This window comes from Limanda limanda, chromosome 17 (genome assembly GCF_963576545.1).
Source record: "Limanda limanda chromosome 17, fLimLim1.1, whole genome shotgun sequence".
Classification (NCBI taxonomy): Eukaryota; Metazoa; Chordata; class Actinopteri; order Pleuronectiformes; family Pleuronectidae; genus Limanda; species Limanda limanda.
This window is the reverse complement of record NC_083652.1, coordinates 6,340,971-6,360,886: the sequence shown is the minus strand read 5'-3', so window position 1 is coordinate 6,360,886 and position 19,916 is coordinate 6,340,971. Positions and strand designations below refer to the sequence as shown.

At 41.5% G+C, this 19,916-nt stretch overlaps 2 protein-coding genes and 2 non-coding genes across 5 annotated transcripts; all 4 read left to right on the top strand.

Annotated features, from left to right (window-relative positions):
* Positions 1-344: 344 nt before the first annotated feature.
* slc25a39 (solute carrier family 25 member 39) lies at positions 345-10,538 on the top strand. 2 transcript variants are annotated; one of them, XM_061089467.1, is made up of 12 exons: positions 345-496; positions 2,934-3,039; positions 3,715-3,774; positions 3,921-3,971; positions 6,380-6,489; positions 6,578-6,645; positions 6,808-6,932; positions 7,167-7,340; positions 8,275-8,384; positions 8,987-9,068; positions 9,166-9,246; positions 9,333-10,538. In XM_061089467.1, exons 2-12 carry the CDS (start codon positions 2,943-2,945, stop codon positions 9,440-9,442), a joined length of 1,068 nt encoding a protein of 355 aa, XP_060945450.1. In that variant the 5' UTR covers positions 345-496; positions 2,934-2,942; the 3' UTR covers positions 9,443-10,538. The 2 variants fall into 2 exon arrangements, with proteins under 2 accessions (XP_060945450.1, XP_060945451.1); XM_061089468.1 differs by having other exon boundaries at positions 2,899-3,039.
* A 937-nt stretch (positions 10,539-11,475) lies between these two features.
* Positions 11,476-15,287, top strand: rpl3 (ribosomal protein L3). Its single transcript, XM_061089419.1, has 10 exons — positions 11,476-11,520; positions 11,991-12,183; positions 12,699-12,867; positions 13,214-13,349; positions 13,558-13,744; positions 13,841-14,103; positions 14,193-14,288; positions 14,378-14,497; positions 14,781-14,867; positions 15,171-15,287. Exons 1-9 carry the CDS (start codon positions 11,518-11,520, stop codon positions 14,823-14,825), a joined length of 1,212 nt encoding a protein of 403 aa, XP_060945402.1. The 5' UTR covers positions 11,476-11,517; the 3' UTR covers positions 14,826-14,867; positions 15,171-15,287.
* Positions 13,394-13,485, top strand: LOC133023865 (small nucleolar RNA U83B). Its single transcript, XR_009683088.1, has one exon. It is a non-coding gene; the product is annotated as a small nucleolar RNA U83B (small nucleolar RNA).
* On the top strand, positions 14,965-15,096 carry LOC133023863 (small nucleolar RNA SNORA35). Its single transcript, XR_009683086.1, has one exon. It is a non-coding gene; the product is annotated as a small nucleolar RNA SNORA35 (small nucleolar RNA).
* Positions 15,288-19,916: the final 4,629 nt, after the last annotated feature.

Here is a 19,916-nt window from a genome sequence, read left to right as displayed (position 1 = left end):
ACTTGATCAACAGGTCAACAAGGAACAATTGAATTTTGAACACAAATTTTTGAAATGTGTGGAACCATTAGTCTGTTTGTGAAAAATCCACAAAAAGGTAGATTATACTGCTTTTACCACGTCGGTCCAGCAGGTCCAGACGGGTTTTACGTTACAATCTTCTAAATAATCCCTTAAATTCTCCCTTAACTGTAAAAGCAGCCTCAGGGCGCTGACCTGTTTCACCGCAGATCTACAAAACACACACACCCGCCATTCTGCCTCACTCACGCAGTACCATCACAGAAAGTGCCGTTGTGTAGATCTGTGCCGTGTGCGCGCATCTCCTCTGGCGCAGCGACGCTGACACGCTCTCGACCCCCCAAAACAAGCTGGGTTTATCTCCTCATCTGTCCCTCACAGAGGCGTTAGCTCCTCGGTGTAGCATCGTCATGCTACACACAGCTGTCATGGACGAAGACGTCTTGTTCCTGCTACACAGGCAGCGACAGTAAAGGTGAGAAACGTTAGCTAGCTTGCTGTTATCTCTCTAACACGAAATGCTAAGATGAAGCTAAGCTAGCCACGATGCTAAAGCTCAGTCAGAGGGTGACAGGGACATTAACGGTTCACACAGTAGTATTGTTACTCAGTGATCATTGAACTTAATCCAACATCTTCACCTCTGCTCGACCTTTGTTAGAATAATATGTTTTGAGTCTATGCAGAGATGTTAGCCAGCTAATGGTTTTATAAAGAGTCCATCATGTAACAGTTAAACTCAGTGCCCTTGTTATGAAACAGCCTATAAAAACACCAACCCTATAAGAAGTTATGATATGGAAAAATTTTACATTTAAATGTATTCATTTCTTTAATATAATATTTATTACAGTTTGTTATTGGCAGTGACTTAACATCTGAAATTAATATTGTTTAAAGCTAGCTGGAAACACCATGGATACTCCTTTTGATCATTTTAAATTTATATCTATTTTAGTAACGGATTCAACCATTACTGGCTTTTTTGTGTTGAATGATTATTTAGTTATATTAATAGGAATTATATTTAAATACTGCTGGATGCAAACATGCATCAGTCCCTTGTAGTAATGTGCTACCATCATACTACAACTGCTGCCATCACAACTGCTATTTCACTACATTCTGTGGCTGTACATTACATACAACCATGAAGTACTTTTGAACTTCTAAATATATTTTTGCACTATTCCGGTTCACACTACTCACATCCTACACACCGTGTGCCTTTTGACTGCATACTATGTTATGAGTAGTTAATATGTTGTGTACTTATATGTTTGTCTACTTATGTTTACACTGGGGATCAGAGAGAAATGGGATTTCAATCCAGTTATGTCCTGTACAAATGGCTGAATTGACAATAAAGTTGACTTTGATTTGGATAGGTCAGACCAAATATGCTAAAAGTATTAATAAACATGAGTTTACATGATTACTCCCCATGTACCATGTAGTATAGTGTAAATTTTATGATTTTGAATACACACATTTGCCTCCACGTTTGTTTTGGGCTTTCCTGTCGTTAGTTCAGAGGAAACTTGTTTGGCAAAACAGCGACTGGAGCTGTCACACTGACGTGTAATTAAGTTCGGAAATAGGAGAACTCAGGGGATGAATGGTAACTAATGGCAACCACACAGGTGGGAAAACAGAAAAGTTGGCTTCTATTGATTATGTAGTAAACAATTCTTAAAACCAACTTTCAAGAGAAAATTCTTGTTTAACCTTTATTTTCCTACTACTACTACCACTCTCTCATTTTAGGAGTGGGCCGTGAGTTGAAACTCTCACTGGCTGTCTGGTGAGATTGGAGAAATGCGCCTCATAGATAAGCTATCCTAATGTTTCTTTGACCCCATCATAACAACTCCACCTCGACGCATCCAGGTCACTTATAGGAACATCTGCTCTGCGTATTACAGTTGCATCTAACGATTATTTTTCATTAAATGTTTATATGAGAGGTTGTTGTAAATTAATCCTTATCTGTTAAATGACCTTAAACATACCCTTAGCAGTGTCCTCACCTCATGGGGACATTTCTAAATTTATTGTTTTGTCCGGCCAACAGTCCAAACCCAATAGATATTCAGTATAAAATGTTATTATTATTTTTCAACTTCACACAAAAATACAAAATAAATGAACAAAATGTAAAAGTATGTTTGGGGTGTGGTAGAAACCAGTTGTTTACCTATCAGATATTAAAGAAATAAAATACAAAACACACAAGGTCACTGATACTGTTTATATATGAGTGTTAAAGAGAAATAGATTAGTTAAGCATTATAGTTGGGGAAAAAATCAGAGGGAAGAATAAAGGTTATATTTACAGTATTTATTACGGATTCTAAGTGAGCTCATTATCATTCCAAATCAAACGTTTTAATAGTAGAACTTCTGTAACTCTCTTTTATGACACAGAGGAATCTATTAAATTTACATTTTCATTCCACAAGGTAAGTCTGTAGAAGATGAAAATTCTTGCCAGGCTAGTTAGATAGTTATGAAACTAAATTTTTGCCATAATACAAATATACAATAAGAGAAACGTAAGGTGCTCAAACTGGAGAGGACACATGTCTTTCGTCATTTGCCTGAAAATGATCAATTAACATACACTTTGTAACTTTCACCATAATATAGCAGCATCAAAATGAGTTTGATCTTTCACCGACTAGGAAAATGGAGCAGGTATGATTTCATGTGAGAAGTGTCGAATTTTTCACTAAATGTGTCTGCAGAGGCGGAGTTGCTCATCCTGCTAATCTTGTGTGACAGGAACATAACAGGCAGACCATTATGCAATGAGCAGGTCTAATGTTTCAGAGTTGCACAGGGTTACAGGTCAGTTACAGGACTCTGTTTTTCCAGGCTGACGTGCTGTGCTGGTTCTCTTGGTCTGACAGGTGGGCAGGATGGGGGACCGGGCCGTCAGTGGCCCAGTGGCTGCGATCTCTCCACTGCAGCAGATGGTGGCCTCTGGCACTGGAGCCCTCCTCACATCTTTATTTGGTGAGTCTTGTAGAAAACGAGTCATTTTTGTTCACAGCTGAGACTGTTACTGTCTTTCCATTCACACTAACTGATAGTTATTTTATTATTTCTCAATAAATCAATTAGTATACTCAAACCTATAGAAATCCTCATCATATTGTTAGAATGCCTTTGTGCATGCGTCAGTGATGTCGTGTTTAAAGCCACATTTAATGAAAATTGGCTCCAGCTCCACCAGCCACCCTCAAAGGGCTAGATACCTGTATCTGGTACAATTCACCTGGACTCACTGGTTCACTGATTGGATTTCGGTGGTTAAGATTAACGGCAACGTGCCCTCAAAAAACATGTTCATGGCCTTGTAAATGGTATATCTCAAGATTGCTTGAAGGAATTTCTTCAACTTTTGAGCTGTCACTTGGACTCAAAGGTAACGTGATTCACGTTTCATTCGACAAAGGCCACAGTAACCTGATATCAATCTGGAATAAAAAAGCATCTAGAAATATATACATGGAAACTGCACTGGTTTGGCGTCATACAGCCGTAGTGCGGTAATTCTAGTTTAAGGAAGTTGTTATCAAGGGTTTATCAAAGTAGCTTAGTCAATTATTGACCGATCTAATATCTACCTTGCGTTTGTCAAGAGTCTTGTGTCATAGGAATGACATGAATCCATTTGTTTGTTTGCAGTCACGCCGCTGGACGTTGTGAAGATCCGGCTGCAGGCTCAGCAAGCACCGTTCCACAACGGTATAACCAGATCACACTTTAGATTAAAACCCTGACTTTGCCTTTAACAGCTGCTTGTTGACATCTCAATGCTTTTCTAACATCCCCACACTCGTCTTCGCCTCTGGTTTATTATGCTCTGTCCTCCTCTGTGTTTTTGTTCACAGCTTTAGCCTGTGAGTCTGCTCCTTGGGGCGGCGTCATCCGCCCTTCCAAGTGTGAGTATCCGACCTGCCGTCTTCAGCACAGCTCAGTGTTCATGGTCACGTGCGACCAGTGGTGGGAAGTAACAAAGTAGAAATACTTCACATACTTCACATATCTGTACTTTACTTGAGTATTTATTTTCCTGACGACTTTTAACTTTTACTTGCTACATTTGAGCACAAATATCTGTACTTTCTACTTCTTACATTCTCAAAACTGACTCGTTACTTGAGCAGCGGAGGTTCGCGGAACGTGCAGCTTTACGCACAGCGCACCCCTCTCTCGCCTTCTCGCTCCTGCAGGAGCATGGTTCAGTCTTTATTATTAGGGCCCGAGCACTGACAGGCACTGACAGACGTGAGGCCCTATTGAAATTGTAAGGATTATTATTCAGGCAAATTAATTGGCTTTTTGAGGGGTTTTATTAGGTGACTTTACATAATTTTTTGAAAGTATTCCTTTTTCGATTCACATTCGTTTTCCCTTTCCTGCTTCATGTCAACATCTGCACATAAATACATAGCACGAAACAGCAAGTGGTTAACTTTTCTTAAAGAAAATATTGGAAGTAGTTGGTTTAAACAAAAACTGTTGGCAAATAGACTATCATTGGTTGGCCGTGTCTACTTAGTCTTACACGTCCACGTAAACAAAACAAACAGATTTAAAACAAGTCGAGATGGAAAAACAAACAACACAACCAATTATATAAGCCAACGCAAAAACAACTTTCAGCCAACACAACCAAAAACAAACACTGTGTCGTGGACGACTGCATATTCACGCACACAATTCAGGTTTTTTAATGGACCTCGCCAAATGGAACCCTGGGTAATCAGGCCCAGTTTTCTACTCACCATAATGCCAATATAATTTTTGCAAAGATATTATATATCTATATATTGCCAATTCCAATCCTTAGTCGCCCTTTGTGCTGACTCAACACAACTAAGAAGCTGTTGAGTCTTTATATATGTATTGTACAAACTGGCTAATGTGTACAACTAGCAGGGTTTCTTCACTTTGTCGTCCCTACAGGCAAGAGACCCTACAGGTGTATTGTCACCCTGCTGGAAACAAATGCAAACACAAACGCAGGCCCATTCAGTGAAGATAGTCTAATGATAAATAAACAGGCTTACATGTAAATGCGTGGACAAGCTGGCGGGCAGGTACACAGGCAGATAAACTTCCAGGCAGTTACAAAATACGGCTAATAGACACAAAAGGTTCATTTGGTCTATTAGTGGCAGGTCTATTAGTGTTCTTAGGTAGAATCAAGAGGCACTTGTTTATTCTGTTGTGTTGATTCTTTGTTGTCTCTAGAAGTTCAGATGCACTTGTCCAATACTATTTTAACCTCAGCATCTCAGGTTCAAAATTTGAAAAATTATACATTATATATATAGTGTTGTTATAATTTTTCAGTCAGTTGAAATAAATCCTGAACTGAACAATTTTGGGTTGATTTGTGTCTGTATATGCCTACTATAAAAAGCACTTAGCATTTTAAATTTTGGTACTTGTACTTTTACTTTTGATACTTAACTACATTTCAACACCAGATACTTTTGATACTTAAGTACATTTAATATGAGCAACTCTAAGACTTTTACTCAAGTCATTTTCTGACAGGTGACTTACTTTAACCGGAGTCACTTTCAAGTGAGATCTCTGTACTTTTACTCAAGTATGGCTTTCAAGTACTTTATACACCACTGCGTGCGACTAACAAACACATACATCCACATGAATGCAAGTGTGAAGTGTGGTTATCAGAATCTACAGCTTAGTAGCTCCAACTACACTGAAAATAGACACAGTATGCAACAAAACTGGGTGCACTCCTCACTAAAATGTTAAATAATTACACATCCTTCTCACTAAATATACTTTCATTTGTTTTTTGCTGATACTTTAGAAGAACGAAGCCAAGTTGTAAAACAAATGTTTGACTAATCAAACTATAATAAAAAGAACCAAATGCAAGAAAACTCACTACAACCTTCATTTGTGAGTTTCTTTTATTTTGGTAATTTTCTTATCCTCCTTTGTGTGCATGATACTAGTCATTCTTCCCTCCTTCACAGATGCGTGTTTGGAAGTTGCACTTTGCAGCAGCATCTACCGTTTTCTACAAAATACTGGCATTTTGTTTTTGTTTCTATCAGTGGCTCTGCCGTCATTGCCTTGTGATGTGTTACTTTCAATCACCTGTTGTCTCCTCTGTACGGGAAGTTTTACATCAATTTATAAAACATGCAAATGAAATCGGCTCAGACTAATGTTGCGAGATGCTACTTTCAATAATGGCTTAGTTTTTAGATTCTCTTGCTTGGCTCTAAATTCTACTAAGTCCCCAGTCATGTACTTTGATGGTAATTTGAATGTGCTGACAGCTGGTTGTTCTGCCTCCCAGGGAAATGTTTCGTGTATTGTAATGGACTGATGGATCACATCTACGTTTGTCAGAACAGAACCAGCTACAGCAGCTGGTACAAAGCACCGACACATTTCAGCGGAACTTTAGTGAGTACTGGTAATGTGGCTGCTTCCCTTTTTTGATTTGTCCTCCTCAAAATAAACTGACATTTCCTTGTGTTTGTTTCTGTCACAGGATGCTTTTGTGAAAATCAGTCGACATGAAGGACTCAGGTCTTTGTGGAGTGGACTACCACCGACACTGTAAGTTTCTAGACTGTCATCAGGAAATTAAAATACTCACCAAATTATTTGGTCACCCAAACACTGCTGGGAACAATCTTTGGACTCTGGTAGATGATTAAGAAACTTGTCCTTGTTATCACTGGATATTGAATGCTTGTTTTGTTGTGGGTGTGTTTGTAGGGTTATGGCAGTACCTGCCACTGTCATCTACTTCACCTGCTACGACCAGCTGCGAAACTACCTGACATTCGGACTGGGTTTTCAAGGCAGCCATGTTCCTCTCGTTGCTGGTGGTCTGGCCAGATGTAAGCGCATGAAACCACAGACAAACACAGACGGGGAAACTGTAATGTGTTCGCAGTATTCACGGGGTTTCATATAAAAAAATAAAAATATTCAAGAACTGCATTGATTAAATTTAAGGCTATTACACCTCATTCTATTTTATTTTATAGGAAACTGATTTGGATGCTTTTCAAGATGCTTGCATTTACTTGACCTGCAACGTTTGTTTGTTTGTGTGTGTGTGTCGTTCGTAGTGGGGGCTGTGACGGTCATTAGTCCTCTGGAGCTGATCAGGACTAAGATGCAGGCCCGTCGGCAGCCCTACAGCGAGCTGCAGGCGTGTATCCGCTCCGCTGTGGCCCAGGACGGCCTGCTGTCTCTGTGGAGGGGCTGGACACCCACCATTCTAAGAGACGTCCCTTTCTCATGTGAGAGCAGCACCACACAGTCCAATAGACTTTAGTAATCTGTGGGAATCTTAACGTGGCATTGAGTTGAAAAGAGACTGTAGAGTCTCATCTGTGGGTTTATCTTGACACCTGCAGCATGTTTCAGTCCTCTGCTGCTCCATGTGATCATCCCTTCTTCAGACGACAGATAAATGCACACAATGTTTTTAAAGGCTTTTCTCTGGTCCCATCAGACCTCAGATACTTTAGTTTTTGTGTAATCCTGTTAAAACAACATATACACCAACATTCAAGGGCAAAAACTGATCATCTTTGGCAGAGATAATAATTAAATTTAAAAACAAATTATTCTAAACTTGTAGGTTAGGAAATAAGATATCTACCTTCCTGCATTCCTTCATCCATCCTGTCATTATTCAGAAAACTCTTTGTTTAAGGAAATTTTTCCGCAGCAAATCACCTTTAACAGGCACTCGGAGAGTGCATACTGATGATCGGCCACCTTATCATCATATTGCATATACATGTATTGGGATCAGATATATGAACTATGCACAAAGACATTTTCAACATTCATAATTGTAACTACACATTGGTGGACGTTGCCGGCTCCTGCTCATTTTGCTATATGCACAGTAACTTAATAAAGAACAAAATTCAGATCATTATCTGAATCTCGTCACATTTTTACCTTTTAATAGACATTATTACACTACATATTTCTGATTTTTTTCATCAAGATCTCTGTGTTATTTCTTTAGAAAAACACCTTCTCTCATATATTTTTGCTAAAAGACAAACAGCAATAAAAAACATAAACTCCTTTGCAGCGGTAAAAATGGCAGACTGCGGGAAGAGCACAATAGAAAGTCACAGAATTAGTGACTTGAGAAGTTTTAACATAGCTGATATAATAAGCAAACAAACCCTGTGTGTTTTTGTGTCCTTGCAGGCTTGTATTGGTTTAACTATGAACTGCTGAAGGCCCAGTTATGTGAACAGTTTGGAAGGTCTCAGGCCAACTTCCCCATCAGCTTTACGGCAGGAGGTGTCTCTGGAGCTGTGAGTACATGAACACTCTGCTGCAGCACTTACCAGTTGATGCTGTTCTGATTATTTCAAATAAAAAATGGTGGTAATCAAATGCGTTTCTGCTTGAAATAAAATCGCGAACGAGTGAAGTAAAGTGTAGCTTGCTGTTTTCTTTAAACGGCTGACGACAGTCGACTGTACTCGTATAATCCATCAGACTCACTTTACTACAACAAACATCTGATAGCACAGTCAGACAACAAGTACCTTGACGGAGAGGCTGAGAGATTCAGGCCAGTTTTTGACCCACACTTTTGACATGTAACCAGTGTCTGTCTACTATCCGGGACCATGGACTGTATTTAAAGTCCGCAAAAGTGAAGCCAAAGCGTCTTGATCATCCCCTAGTGGCTGGCTACAGTATAACACATAATCCCTGTCTCCTCTACGTTAGGAGATGGGAGATGGACCAGGAGTCAGAGTCCATGTTAAACATTTTTTTCTCATAGATGGTTTCTGTCATATTAGGTCGTTTGTGGAGGTGTTCATGTTTCTTGGGAAGAAGTTAAGATGCTTCGTCCATCTTTATTTACAGTCTATTTATTTACACTTGTTTCTGTCATGGTGTTTAGATCGCTGGGATCCTCACTCTGCCTTTTGACGTGGTGAAGACACGCAGACAGATCCAACTGGGAGAGATGGATACTCTAGGAGGTGTGTGCTCATGCATGCTGACTTCTGGTTTGAGATTTAGCTAATTTATATGCAATGGCAAGTTTTTTAAACGATATCTAATTCCCCTTTCTTCTAGGTCCCTTGAAGAAAACTTCGTCCACGTGGCACATGATTAAGAAGATATGGGTTGAGGTGGGCTACAGGGGGCTTTTTGCAGGTAAACACTTAACACTGTTTTGTTATGTGAAGTAGAAATACAACCTTAGCTCTGCCCAGAAGTGAAAACATTTGAATTTTCCCCAGGTTTCATGCCCAGGGTGATCAAAGTGGCCCCAGCCTGTGCGATCATGATAAGCACCTATGAGTTTGGAAAGACCTTCTTCCACGAGAGGAACCTTGATCAGGCATCATGAAGGTTGTCTGTGCAGAGCTGGGTGTTTCTCAGCGGCAGAAGCATATGCAGACATTGTCATGAGGACACATGGGACATAACCTCCGTAGACGAATGGAGGAAAGGGTGGGTTTGGACATAGGAGGTGTCTCTACCTGCAAATCTGATATTCTACAAGCCGGGACCAGGAGGGACACTCAAGGTTGACTTTATATGTGGGGACGATTTGAGTGAACCTTTTACAGGCATCTTTGAAAAGAGAATGTTCTTTTTCGGTTTTTCTGTGTGTGACACAAATCAAACGTGTCACCGTCGTCCTCGATGAGTTGTGTAGGTTTATTGCTGCATGGGAAAATCCAAACCCTCTTAAAGACTTCAACTGCATCAGCACTGTGGCATGAGTGCAAGGGAAATATTCTTATACCTGTATTCTGCATCTCCTGAGTAACTGCATGGTGTGTACAACTACATTAAGTACAGAAGCTGGATAATAAAATGCGGCCCACTGTCTTCCTGCATCACTGCATTACACTGCATTCCTGTAGCAATGAAACACAACATTTATGACAATCTGCTGAGTAGATGAGTGACAAATCAGTTTTGTGTGCTGTTTAAATGTAACCATTTATACAGCCCTTTACATTTGCAACACGAGCTGTGATAAGAATCAATGATCATTAACTTCAGGTTGGCTTTCGTGTCCTGAATGTGCCCCTCTTCTCTATTCTCATAACTGGAGGAAAGCCATAGAATAAGACACGCACGAGGAGACCTGGTGATATTTTTTCACTGGTGCATGGGTAATGTATATTATGGTATTAAATAACAATGACTATACAACACACACGTAAAAAGGGAACTGCAGCCAACCTTCCAAAAGACATACTTTTATTTTTAAATAATGATTTAAAAAAGCTAAAACAAAAGAAATTCAAACTTCAACCTGTTGATATTCAGGTGAATGAATACCTGTCAGCACAATGCAATACTTATCTGAAACATGTTAGAACACTGGACATAAAACTAAATATTGCTGCCTTAACCTAAAAGGTGTTTTGTTTATCTTTTGTTTTTGTTATTGTCATGACTGAGATTGTAATAAATAATGATACAGCTTGTTCACTTTCCACTGTGTGATTTATTTTTGAAGGGCTTTTTTATTCGTTTATGTTTCAAGAGGATGAGATTAATATAGGATATGAAAATAAACAACCAAAGAGGTACCTTTCCTTATGTAAATTAAATATTAAGTTTCACTGGCTAATAAAGTTGTACATTACTTTTAATTTACCTGATGCTTTTATCCAAAGCGACTTACAATAAGTGCATTCAACCATGAGGGTACAAACCCGGAACAGCAAGAATCAAGAAAGTACTATTTATTCAAGAAAGCCAAATTACAAAGTGCTATAAGTAAGTGCCATTTAAGTGCTACTAAATTGTTAGTTTTATTCAAGGTATAGTCTGAAGAGATGTGTTTTTAGTCTGCGGTATAAGATTTATAAACTTTCTGCTGCCCTGATGTCATTGGGGAGCTCATTCCACAATTTAGGAGTCAGGACAGCAAACAGTGGTGATTGTGTTGAGAGAGCGGAGTGGAAGGGCTGGGGTGTAAGGTTTGACCATGTCCTGGATGTAGACTGGACCCGATCCGTTTGCAGCACGGTACACAAGTACTAATGATTTGAAACGGATACGGGCAGCTACTGGTAACCTATATACAGTCTATGCTGGTAACCAGTGAAGGAGGCGGAGGACTGTTAAAATGGAGTAAAACCTAAGAAAAAATAAAGTTCATTTTGTTCCCACTTCACCGAAATGTATACAAAACACATACAGTACTTTGTTTAATCATTTAACTTCAGATTAATTGTGATGTTTTATTTTATAAAAATCTACAGTCTATGTATAAACTGAAACTGCGGCATCTAGCGGCTGCTGAGTGTAATGCACCTATAGAGTGAACTGTGGGGGCGGGATCTCTATGAGGACAGTATCGCGATACTTGTGACTCAGGACAGCCTCGCGATACTTGCGGGGCTATAAAAAGGTGGTCGCCCCATTCTCCGTCCTCTTTCAAATCTCTCGGGTGACAACATGGTGAGTCAGCTCTTCTCTGTGCACTCAGACACAATCTGTGGTTATCTCAACCATCCGCTGTTTGTAATTCATCGCAGACGTATGGACAGTTTCGGTGTTCGCTCTTTATTTTCCTTTTCTGATTATTTCTTAAATTATTTAAAATCTCAAGTGGAGGTTTGAATGCTTTGAAGGCAACGCCGGCCAAAATGGCTGCTTGAAGTTTGCCTCTTCTAAGAGCTTTTTTAACTGACTTGTTTTAACTCCTTTGTATTTTAACTATGAATAACACCACGATGAAACATGTCATTGATTTAGTGTTTAATATTGAGCCCAGTGACCATGCTGATTCAGAGGAGCTAACCATGCTAGCATCGTGGTAAATGCTAGGCCTTCGTTAGCTGTAGTTTACACTTATATTAATTAGTACATTTATAGACCGTATCTCGCTTCTCGTCATCATGGATCGTCTGACCGTGTCTTCCCTCCAGTCTCACCGAAAGTTTTCGGCTCCACGCCACGGGTCTCTGGGCTTCCTGCCCCGCAAGAGGAGTCGCCGCCACCGCGGTAAGGCCAAGAGCTTCCCCAAGGATGACGCCAGCAAGCCCGTGCACCTGACCGCCTTCCTGGGCTACAAGGCCGGCATGACCCACATCGTCCGCGAGGTCGACCGACCCGGATCAAGTGAGTGGGGCCGACTTATTATAAAACCCTGAGATGAACCCAGTTTTATATTATGATAACTAACTTAACGATTGAAGACACTTATTTAAATAAGCATTTTTTCCTTGGGTAACTTTTATACCAGAGAATGATTCATATATTTTACAAACACTAGACCGCATGCATAATTGTAAATATGACGTTTTAGTTTTGTACTTGAATCATAAGTGCAACTTTACAGCCAAGCCTTACCTTAACGTTGTATATTTGTATGGCACGTGGGTGCTTATAGATCTTTTGCAGCAGTTTGCTTTATCACTTATTTTTAATGTAAACCCTGTTTAATGGGTCAGTTTGTCAGGAAATGGTGGTTCTGCCTATGATGATTCCCTCGACGGGCGGACATAATGGGTTCTGCCCTTGCTGAATGTCGAGCACTGAGCGCAGTCAATACCACGATGAGTCAGTGGGTGGGGTGGAGTTGATGGATGTTCAAAGATCTTGAAATGCTAACTAAATGTGTGTTTGCATTGCAGAGGTGAACAAGAAGGAAGTTGTGGAGGCTGTGACCATCCTGGAGACTCCTCCCATGATCGTGGTTGGAGTCGTTGGATACGTCAACACTCCCCGCGGCCTGCGTTCCTTCAAGACCATCTTCGCCGAGCACGTCAGCGATGAGTGCAAGCGTCGGTTCTACAAGAACTGGTGAGCTTACATGTTGGTTTTTTCTGATATTTTGAAGCAGACGTTAGTTGCCCAGTGGAAATTTAAAATGACCTGTTTTCACTGAGCGAGTCTAACATTACGGTGGCCCCTGTGGCAGCTCCGCTCAGGTGCCTCGTGCCCTGATGAGCTCCGGGCTCCTCTGGCCAGTGGAAAGTGCTTCTTAGAAACTGTGCCATGAGCTGAAATCTTCAAGCTGCTCTAGCCCACCCTCCTCCACGGGGGGGATGAGGCAAACAGCTATGGACAGTGTTCTTCCGCTGACCCTTTGGGGTTATGAAGGACCTGTGCCAACCCATGTCTCTCCTGCCACGCTGTGATCTCTCAGGTACAAGTCCAAGAAGAAGGCTTTCACTAAATACTGCAAGAAATGGCAGGATGATGAGGGAAAGAAGCAGCTGGAGAAGGACTTTGCCACCATGAAGAAGTACTGCCAGGTCGTCCGCATCATTGCCCACACACAGGTTAGAATGTTTGTTTTCTCTATTGTTGGCTAATTTAGATTGTTGCTTGTCAGTGATGAGACCACGGATACTGCGTCAGGCATGGCGCCCGATACTTATGAGGAATTATTCCAGCTGCCTTCCTTCTGAGACTACACGCCTGTCAAACTACTGTTATGTTTTGAAAATGCATGTTTTTAAATCTTACCTGTGTTTGTTTACTGTGCAGATGCGTCTGCTGCCCATCAGGCAGAAGAAGTCTCATCTCATGGAGGTGCAGCTCAACGGTGGCACCATCGCTGATAAAGTGGACTGGGCCCGTGAGAAGCTGGAGCAGGCCGTGCCCGTCACCACTGTCTTCACCCAGGACGAGATGATCGATGTGATTGGTATCACAAAGGGTCACGGATACAAGGGTAAGGAACAGATTACAAATTTGATTTGTCAACCTATTCACGTTTACCTTCTGACAAAGAATGTGTATTGACAAACTGATGTGTCTTGTCTTAAAGGTGTCACCAGCCGTTGGCACACAAAAAAGCTTCCTCGTAAGACCCATCGTGGTCTGCGTAAGGTGGCCTGTATCGGTGCTTGGCATCCGGCCCGTGTGGCTTTCTCTGTGGCCCGGGCTGGTCAGAAGGGTTACCACCACCGTACAGAGATCAACAAGAAGATCTACAAGATTGGCCTGGGCTACCACACCAAGGATGGAAAGCTGGTTAAGAACAATGCCTCTACAGAGTACGATATTTCCAACAAGAGCATCAACCCCCTGGTAAGTGATGATCCTGCATCAATGTGTAAATTGTTAACACATCCTACATTGAAACAGATGTAGCTCACTAATTATTTTGTTTTTTAAAGGGTGGCTTTGTTCACTACGGTGATGTGACCAACGACTTCATCATGGTGAAGGGCTGTGTTGTGGGGACCAAGAAGAGGGTGCTCACTCTGCGCAAGGTAAGTGAATCACAGCAATTTGTAGTAGTAAGGTTAAATATAATGTGAGAATTTTAGAAAATGTCCTAACATTGTTTCCTTGTTTGCAGTCTCTGCTGGTACAGACCAACCGTCGTGCTTCGGAGAAGATTGACCTAAAGTTCATCGACACCACTTCCAAGTTTGGTCATGGTCGCTTCCAGACATTGGAGGAGAAGAAAGTGTTCATGGTAAGAACCTGTTTGTTTTTTCAACTTCATCCTCAAATTGCAGCTGCTAAACTCTGTCTGGGCTTCTGGTCCCCACGCACTGATCGTAATGTAGTTCATCTTCAGTATGAACTGTGGTTCCATTCCAGTGCTATAGTGCCCTCCATTTAGGCAGGGGAGCAGCTCCCCATTGTGCTAGCTCCTCGTTCACTCTATGGAAACATTTGCTTCTCTGAGCCAGCACACAGACTTCAGTAGCTGTTTGTTGTTGACCCACAGCTGATCATATTTCTCTTCTCAACAGGGTCCACTCAAGAAGGACCGAGTCACCAAGGAGGAGACTGCTTAAGGTCATGGTTGTTTCCAGACATTGGAGGAGAAGGGTTTCATGGTAAGAATCTGTTTGTTTTTTCAACTTCATCCTCAAATGAAATATTGTGTAACTGTTATAAAATAGCAGCCGCTAAACTGTCTGGGCTTTTGTCCCCCTGCACTGATCGTAATCTAGTTCATCTTTCAGTATGAACTGTGGTTCCATTCCAGTGCTATAGTGCGCTCCATTTAGGCAGGGGAGCAGCTCCACTCTGTGCTAGCTCCTCGTTCACTCTATGGAAACATTTGCTTCTCTGTTCCAGCACACAGACTTCACTAGCTGTTGTTGACCCACAGCTGATCATGTTTCTCTTCTCAACAGGGACCACTCAAGACGGACCGAGTCATCAAGGAAGAGACTGCTTCAAATTCTATGTCTCTGGTGCATTAACTGTCAACATCAATGTTGTGCAGTTATTTAATAAAAAAACAAAAGATATTTTGTGTGTTGGTATTTTGTTAGAAAATGACTGAATACAGAGATGGGATGAATCTACTCGCTGTTGACACCAGTCTGACTTGTTATCGGTTGAATGTGCTGATGCATGAAAACATCTCATAAACCTGGGGCTGGTGATGGCTTGACAAAACACATTGGTGACACAAAACTGGCAGACATGACTTTATAAATGTCTTGTGTGTATATATTGTATCTAATATGTAAATAAAAGATTTATACAGTGATACATTTGTTTGAGGATTATGGTATCTATAAGTTAATTTTAGTGTTCTATTTGTATGGTTACGTTGCCATTAATTTGCAGAGTAGCTGCTGTTAAAATTAAATAAATTATTTGTCACGTCCTCGATTGATCCTAACAATGAGTTTCTCTACACTGCTTGTTACAACACCTGTTGTAGCTTTAAGAAAAGATACTTTGCAATGCTGATCTTTTATCAGTAGATGGTTAAGCTCATTTCTGTTGCAAGGGTTGCTACCAAACTACTACAAATTAGTAGGATTATTTCTTTTCAGTTTAAGAAATACAGTAAGATACTCATTCCCTTAGCAATGTTTTCAAATTGCTACATTTGTATCTGGTTTAAAATAAGGCAGCAATGCATCTTCATTTGGAAACCTTGAAGCGTTAGTTTATTTGAACAAGAAATTAATTTAACCAATCGTGTCATGTCACCAGTTATAACATGCAATTCGCACATGTGCGTCAATGTCAAACTGATACAGCTTCATGCAACAGATTGTTATCGAGGAAAATTCCACATTAACAAAAAGATGTGGACAACCGAGATGCCACAAACTGATCATGTTTGACATTTCTTTAACAAATATCTTTTCTTGTCATATCTTTAATTAATAAATCTACCACTGGCACAATACGTTTCTGTGTATAATTTTGAGTTTCTGATTTAAAAGAAAAAAATTATCATAAATGACAGCAGTACCACATAACCACCACAAACTAATGTATTATCACAAGATGTCCACACACGCAGTCAATCTTCACATGAGTTTACACACCATATATTGTATTTTCTCAAAATCTTTTATTGCTCCATACAGCTGAGTAAGTTTCTGTAAAGTATTTAAATCTAACATTTGATTTGATGCAGCAGGAAAACTATAAGGACTCAAATTTGAATATGAGTAAACAGTGTTGGGAAGGATACTTTCAAAACGTATTCCGTTACAGAATACAGAATACATGCACAAAAATGTAATCTGTAACGTATTCCATTACATTAACTAATCTGAGTAACGTATTCTGAATACTTGGAATACTTCCGGTTTGTATTGCATTTTTTAAGTGTATGATTGCGGCGTTGTTATAGTCAGTGGAGCAGCAGCAGTTTAAACTCTCTCTCCACCGATGCAGCGGGCCCGCTGGATGTCCGGCTCCCATCCACTCCCACCTCTGTGCGGGTCTCACCGGAGGCTGAACCCCCCCCTGCGCCAAGGCTGCCTCGCGCCGTGCAGCGATCGTTTCGGCGTCGGGTCTATTTTTTGCGCTTGACGCGAGCATATCGCTCCAGGAAACACACTGAAAAAGGATTTTAAACGATATTGATGACATATTTTATATGATATAAATGATAAAGCATGCATCCCATAGTTTGTATTCCCCTTCTGTTGTCCTGGAGTTTTAAATAAAGAGAGGGGGGGGGGGGGGGCGGAGAATACGTAATTTACCCTCGACACCCGACATTGAACGGAGCAAACAGCGGAGAAGTTCTTGAAGATGGATGACATTAAATTGGGACGCTGTTGCAGTTAATGTTGGAGCAACAAGTGACCATATGCTTTTATACTACTGGGTCAACGGGTGATATTATTTTAGCGTCGCTTCAGCGTCCGGTGTGAACCCTGCATGCCTCGCTGGTCTCCTGCAGAGCCATGACAGCGGAGCTCTGGGAGCGCAGGTCGGTCTTCTCTCACCAGGCGCTGGAAGGGCAGCTTGCGGATCAGCAGCTCCGTAGATTTCTGGTAGCGACGGAACTCTCTCAGAGCCAAGGTCCCGGGGCCTGTAACGGTCCCGAGCGGGTAGCGGTGAGGCTTCTTCACGCCGCCGGGGTCCGGGCGCTCTTACGGCAGCCCTGGTCTCCAGCTGCTTCCTGGGGGCTTTGCCTCCGGTGGATTTACGAGACAGTGATTAAACTCGTGAAACAGAGAAGTACCGTCATGTAATCCACTGATTTCAACAATGTAACTGTATTCTGAATACCATCTATTTAATTTGTAACTGTAACGGAATACAGTTACTCATAATTTGTATTCTAAATACGTAACGCCGTTACATTACAGTATTCCGTTACTCCCCAACACTGTGAGTAAATATGTTTAGTGAGTGAGCCCAGTCCTCCGTGCTCAGGCTCAAAAGGTCGGCGTCAGCTGTGGCGAGAGCAGCCACCTATGCAGAACTGATGGACGGACGCTCAGTTGAGCTAACGCTGCATGTTTTAACAAGGCTATATGTGTCCTTGAGCTGTGGAGCCTGTATTCAGCTGACATCAGAAGTGCAGCAGTCACCGAGTGGTAATTAAGGCCCAACATCATCCATTCTGACTCATCACTGCCACAACTAAAGGCTGCACCTCAGCAGGTAATCAGGGAGACCCTGGGAGAGACTGCAGGCCGTTTAGATGTCCTGCTGAAAACTCCTCTTTTGAGACGTCCCTGCTTAATATTCAGCGCTTTAAGCAGAAATGTGGATTTCCTGTACGGCTTTTCAAGGTCCCACCTTCCTCCCATTAACCTGCAGTGCAGCGGGTTGAAGGACAGCAGCGTTTCAACATTTTGACATTTTCTCTACCAAAGCATTTCTACAGGGAAGAGAAAGTAAGCTCTGAAGGACACTGATGGTGAACTGAGCCCCAAAAAGACACAAAAAACTGCCCTGTGCATCAGTTAGTTTCCAGTTTCCTTTTTTTTTTGTTGGTTTGTGTCTTTTTGGTAATTCCATGGTCCTTTGACATCACATCTTAGATCCTTTTTTGGTGGTTATATGTCTTAGTGGTCATTTTGTGGTTGTTTTCTATCTGTTTGTGGTCATTCTTCCACAAGTGTCTGGTAGTTTTGTGTCTTTGTTGTTTTTGTATGGTCATTTTTCATCAGTTTGTATTCATTTTGTGTCAATTTCTCTCTGAGGTCAATTCACTTGACTTTGTAACCATTTTGTGTCATTTTCTTGTCTCTGTGTTGTAGTTTTGAATGACTTTGCTTTCATTTTGTCTTTGTTTATGGTGGTTTGTGTCTCTGTTGTCCGTTGTGTAGAAGCAGCAGGAGGTGGAAGCAGGGGTGATGCCCTGTGTCACTGTGTCCAGGGGACAGTCGTGGAGATGGGCCTGCTGTTATGTAATAGCCTCCAAAGGCTCTGACCCCCCCGCCACATGTTAGTGTTAACGGTCCAGAAATCTGCCATTAATTGCTCCCCCTGTCCGTCAGGTGAGGTCTGGATTCTCAGAAGCCATCGTCTTCATGACCCCGTGCATCTGCTCAAACAGCAGCCCTGCACTTCTCGTCCAAGTCATTACGCAGCATTAGTTCCCTCCTCCATCATCTCAACGAGGTCAGGACAGGAGGAGTGGAGCAGCAGGAGGGGAGGGGAAGAATGTGAAGCAAAAATGTGTCAAGACTCAAATTTAAAGCTCTGATTCTGGTAAATGATAAACAGTATGTAAACAGCAATTATTCACTGTATTAAATGAATGCCACAAACTTAAATACATATTCAAATATGATGTACTATCAATAAATGGTAATATAATTACGTATTACTCAAATCTCCTGCTGCCCTGGACAGATGAGACGTTGTTCTGTCGGACAGAGACGAGTATTCAAACCTCCACCTTTCAGTGAGAGAGCAAGACAACCAGACAGACACAAACTAATGTAGAATCACTGTGGTGATCTTGTGTCATATATCAGTCTTATGGTCGTTCTGCTTGTTCTTATTCTGATTTTGCATCTCTTTGTGTTTTTTCCTTCTTCTTTCTGTGCCTTTTTGCATCCCTTTGCAGTCCTGTGCCTGCAGCTGCTCAGCCTCATGGTCTGATAATTTTGTGTTTCTCATTTAGCAAGACTGTGGTTGTTCTGTGTGACATTTTTTGTATCAAATTGTGGCCATGTTGTGCCTGAAGTCATCTTCCATTTCTTTGGTCATTGGCTAGTTTGTGTTTTTGTGCATGTTTGCTTTACCAACTAGAATAGCTGTCACTCATAGAGACGTTCGGTGGGAGGGTCTCTGAACCTGCACCCAGTAGATCTGGGTCCTTCATCATTTAAAATGACTTCTCCTCAGAGATATGAGTGAATGAAGCCAGTAGTGTGTGTGCCTCTACTTAATAACTGCATTTGTGTGTGTAAGTGGGATTGTATGTGTGTGTGTGTGTGTGTGTGTGTGTGTGTGTGTGTGTGTGTGTGTGTGTGTGTGTGTGTGTGTGTGTGTGTGTGTGTGTGTGTGTGTGTGTGTGTGTGTGTGTGTGTGTGTGTGTGTGAGTCTGCATACGTGTGTGTGCACCCGCAATCATGCAGTGGAACCTCCAGTCCTGAGTACAGCAGCTGCTGCTGGTGGGACAGCAGCCAGGTAACCGGGGTGCATGCTGGGACGGC

Coding starts and splice junctions, on each gene's coding strand:
- rpl3 (XM_061089419.1), top strand. Junction 13,350..13,557: donor GCATCATTGCCCACACACAG/GTTAGAATGTTT, acceptor TTTACTGTGCAG/ATGCGTCTGCTGCCCATCAG. Junction 14,289..14,377: donor GGGTGCTCACTCTGCGCAAG/GTAAGTGAATCA, acceptor CCTTGTTTGCAG/TCTCTGCTGGTACAGACCAA.
- slc25a39 (XM_061089467.1), top strand. CDS start 2,943: ATGGGGGACCGGGCCGTCAGTGGCCCAGTGGCTGCGATCTCTCCACTG. Junction 3,972..6,379: donor CGTCATCCGCCCTTCCAAGT/GTGAGTATCCGA, acceptor TCTGCCTCCCAG/GGAAATGTTTCGTGTATTGT. Junction 6,933..7,166: donor TGCTGGTGGTCTGGCCAGAT/GTAAGCGCATGA, acceptor TGTCGTTCGTAG/TGGGGGCTGTGACGGTCATT.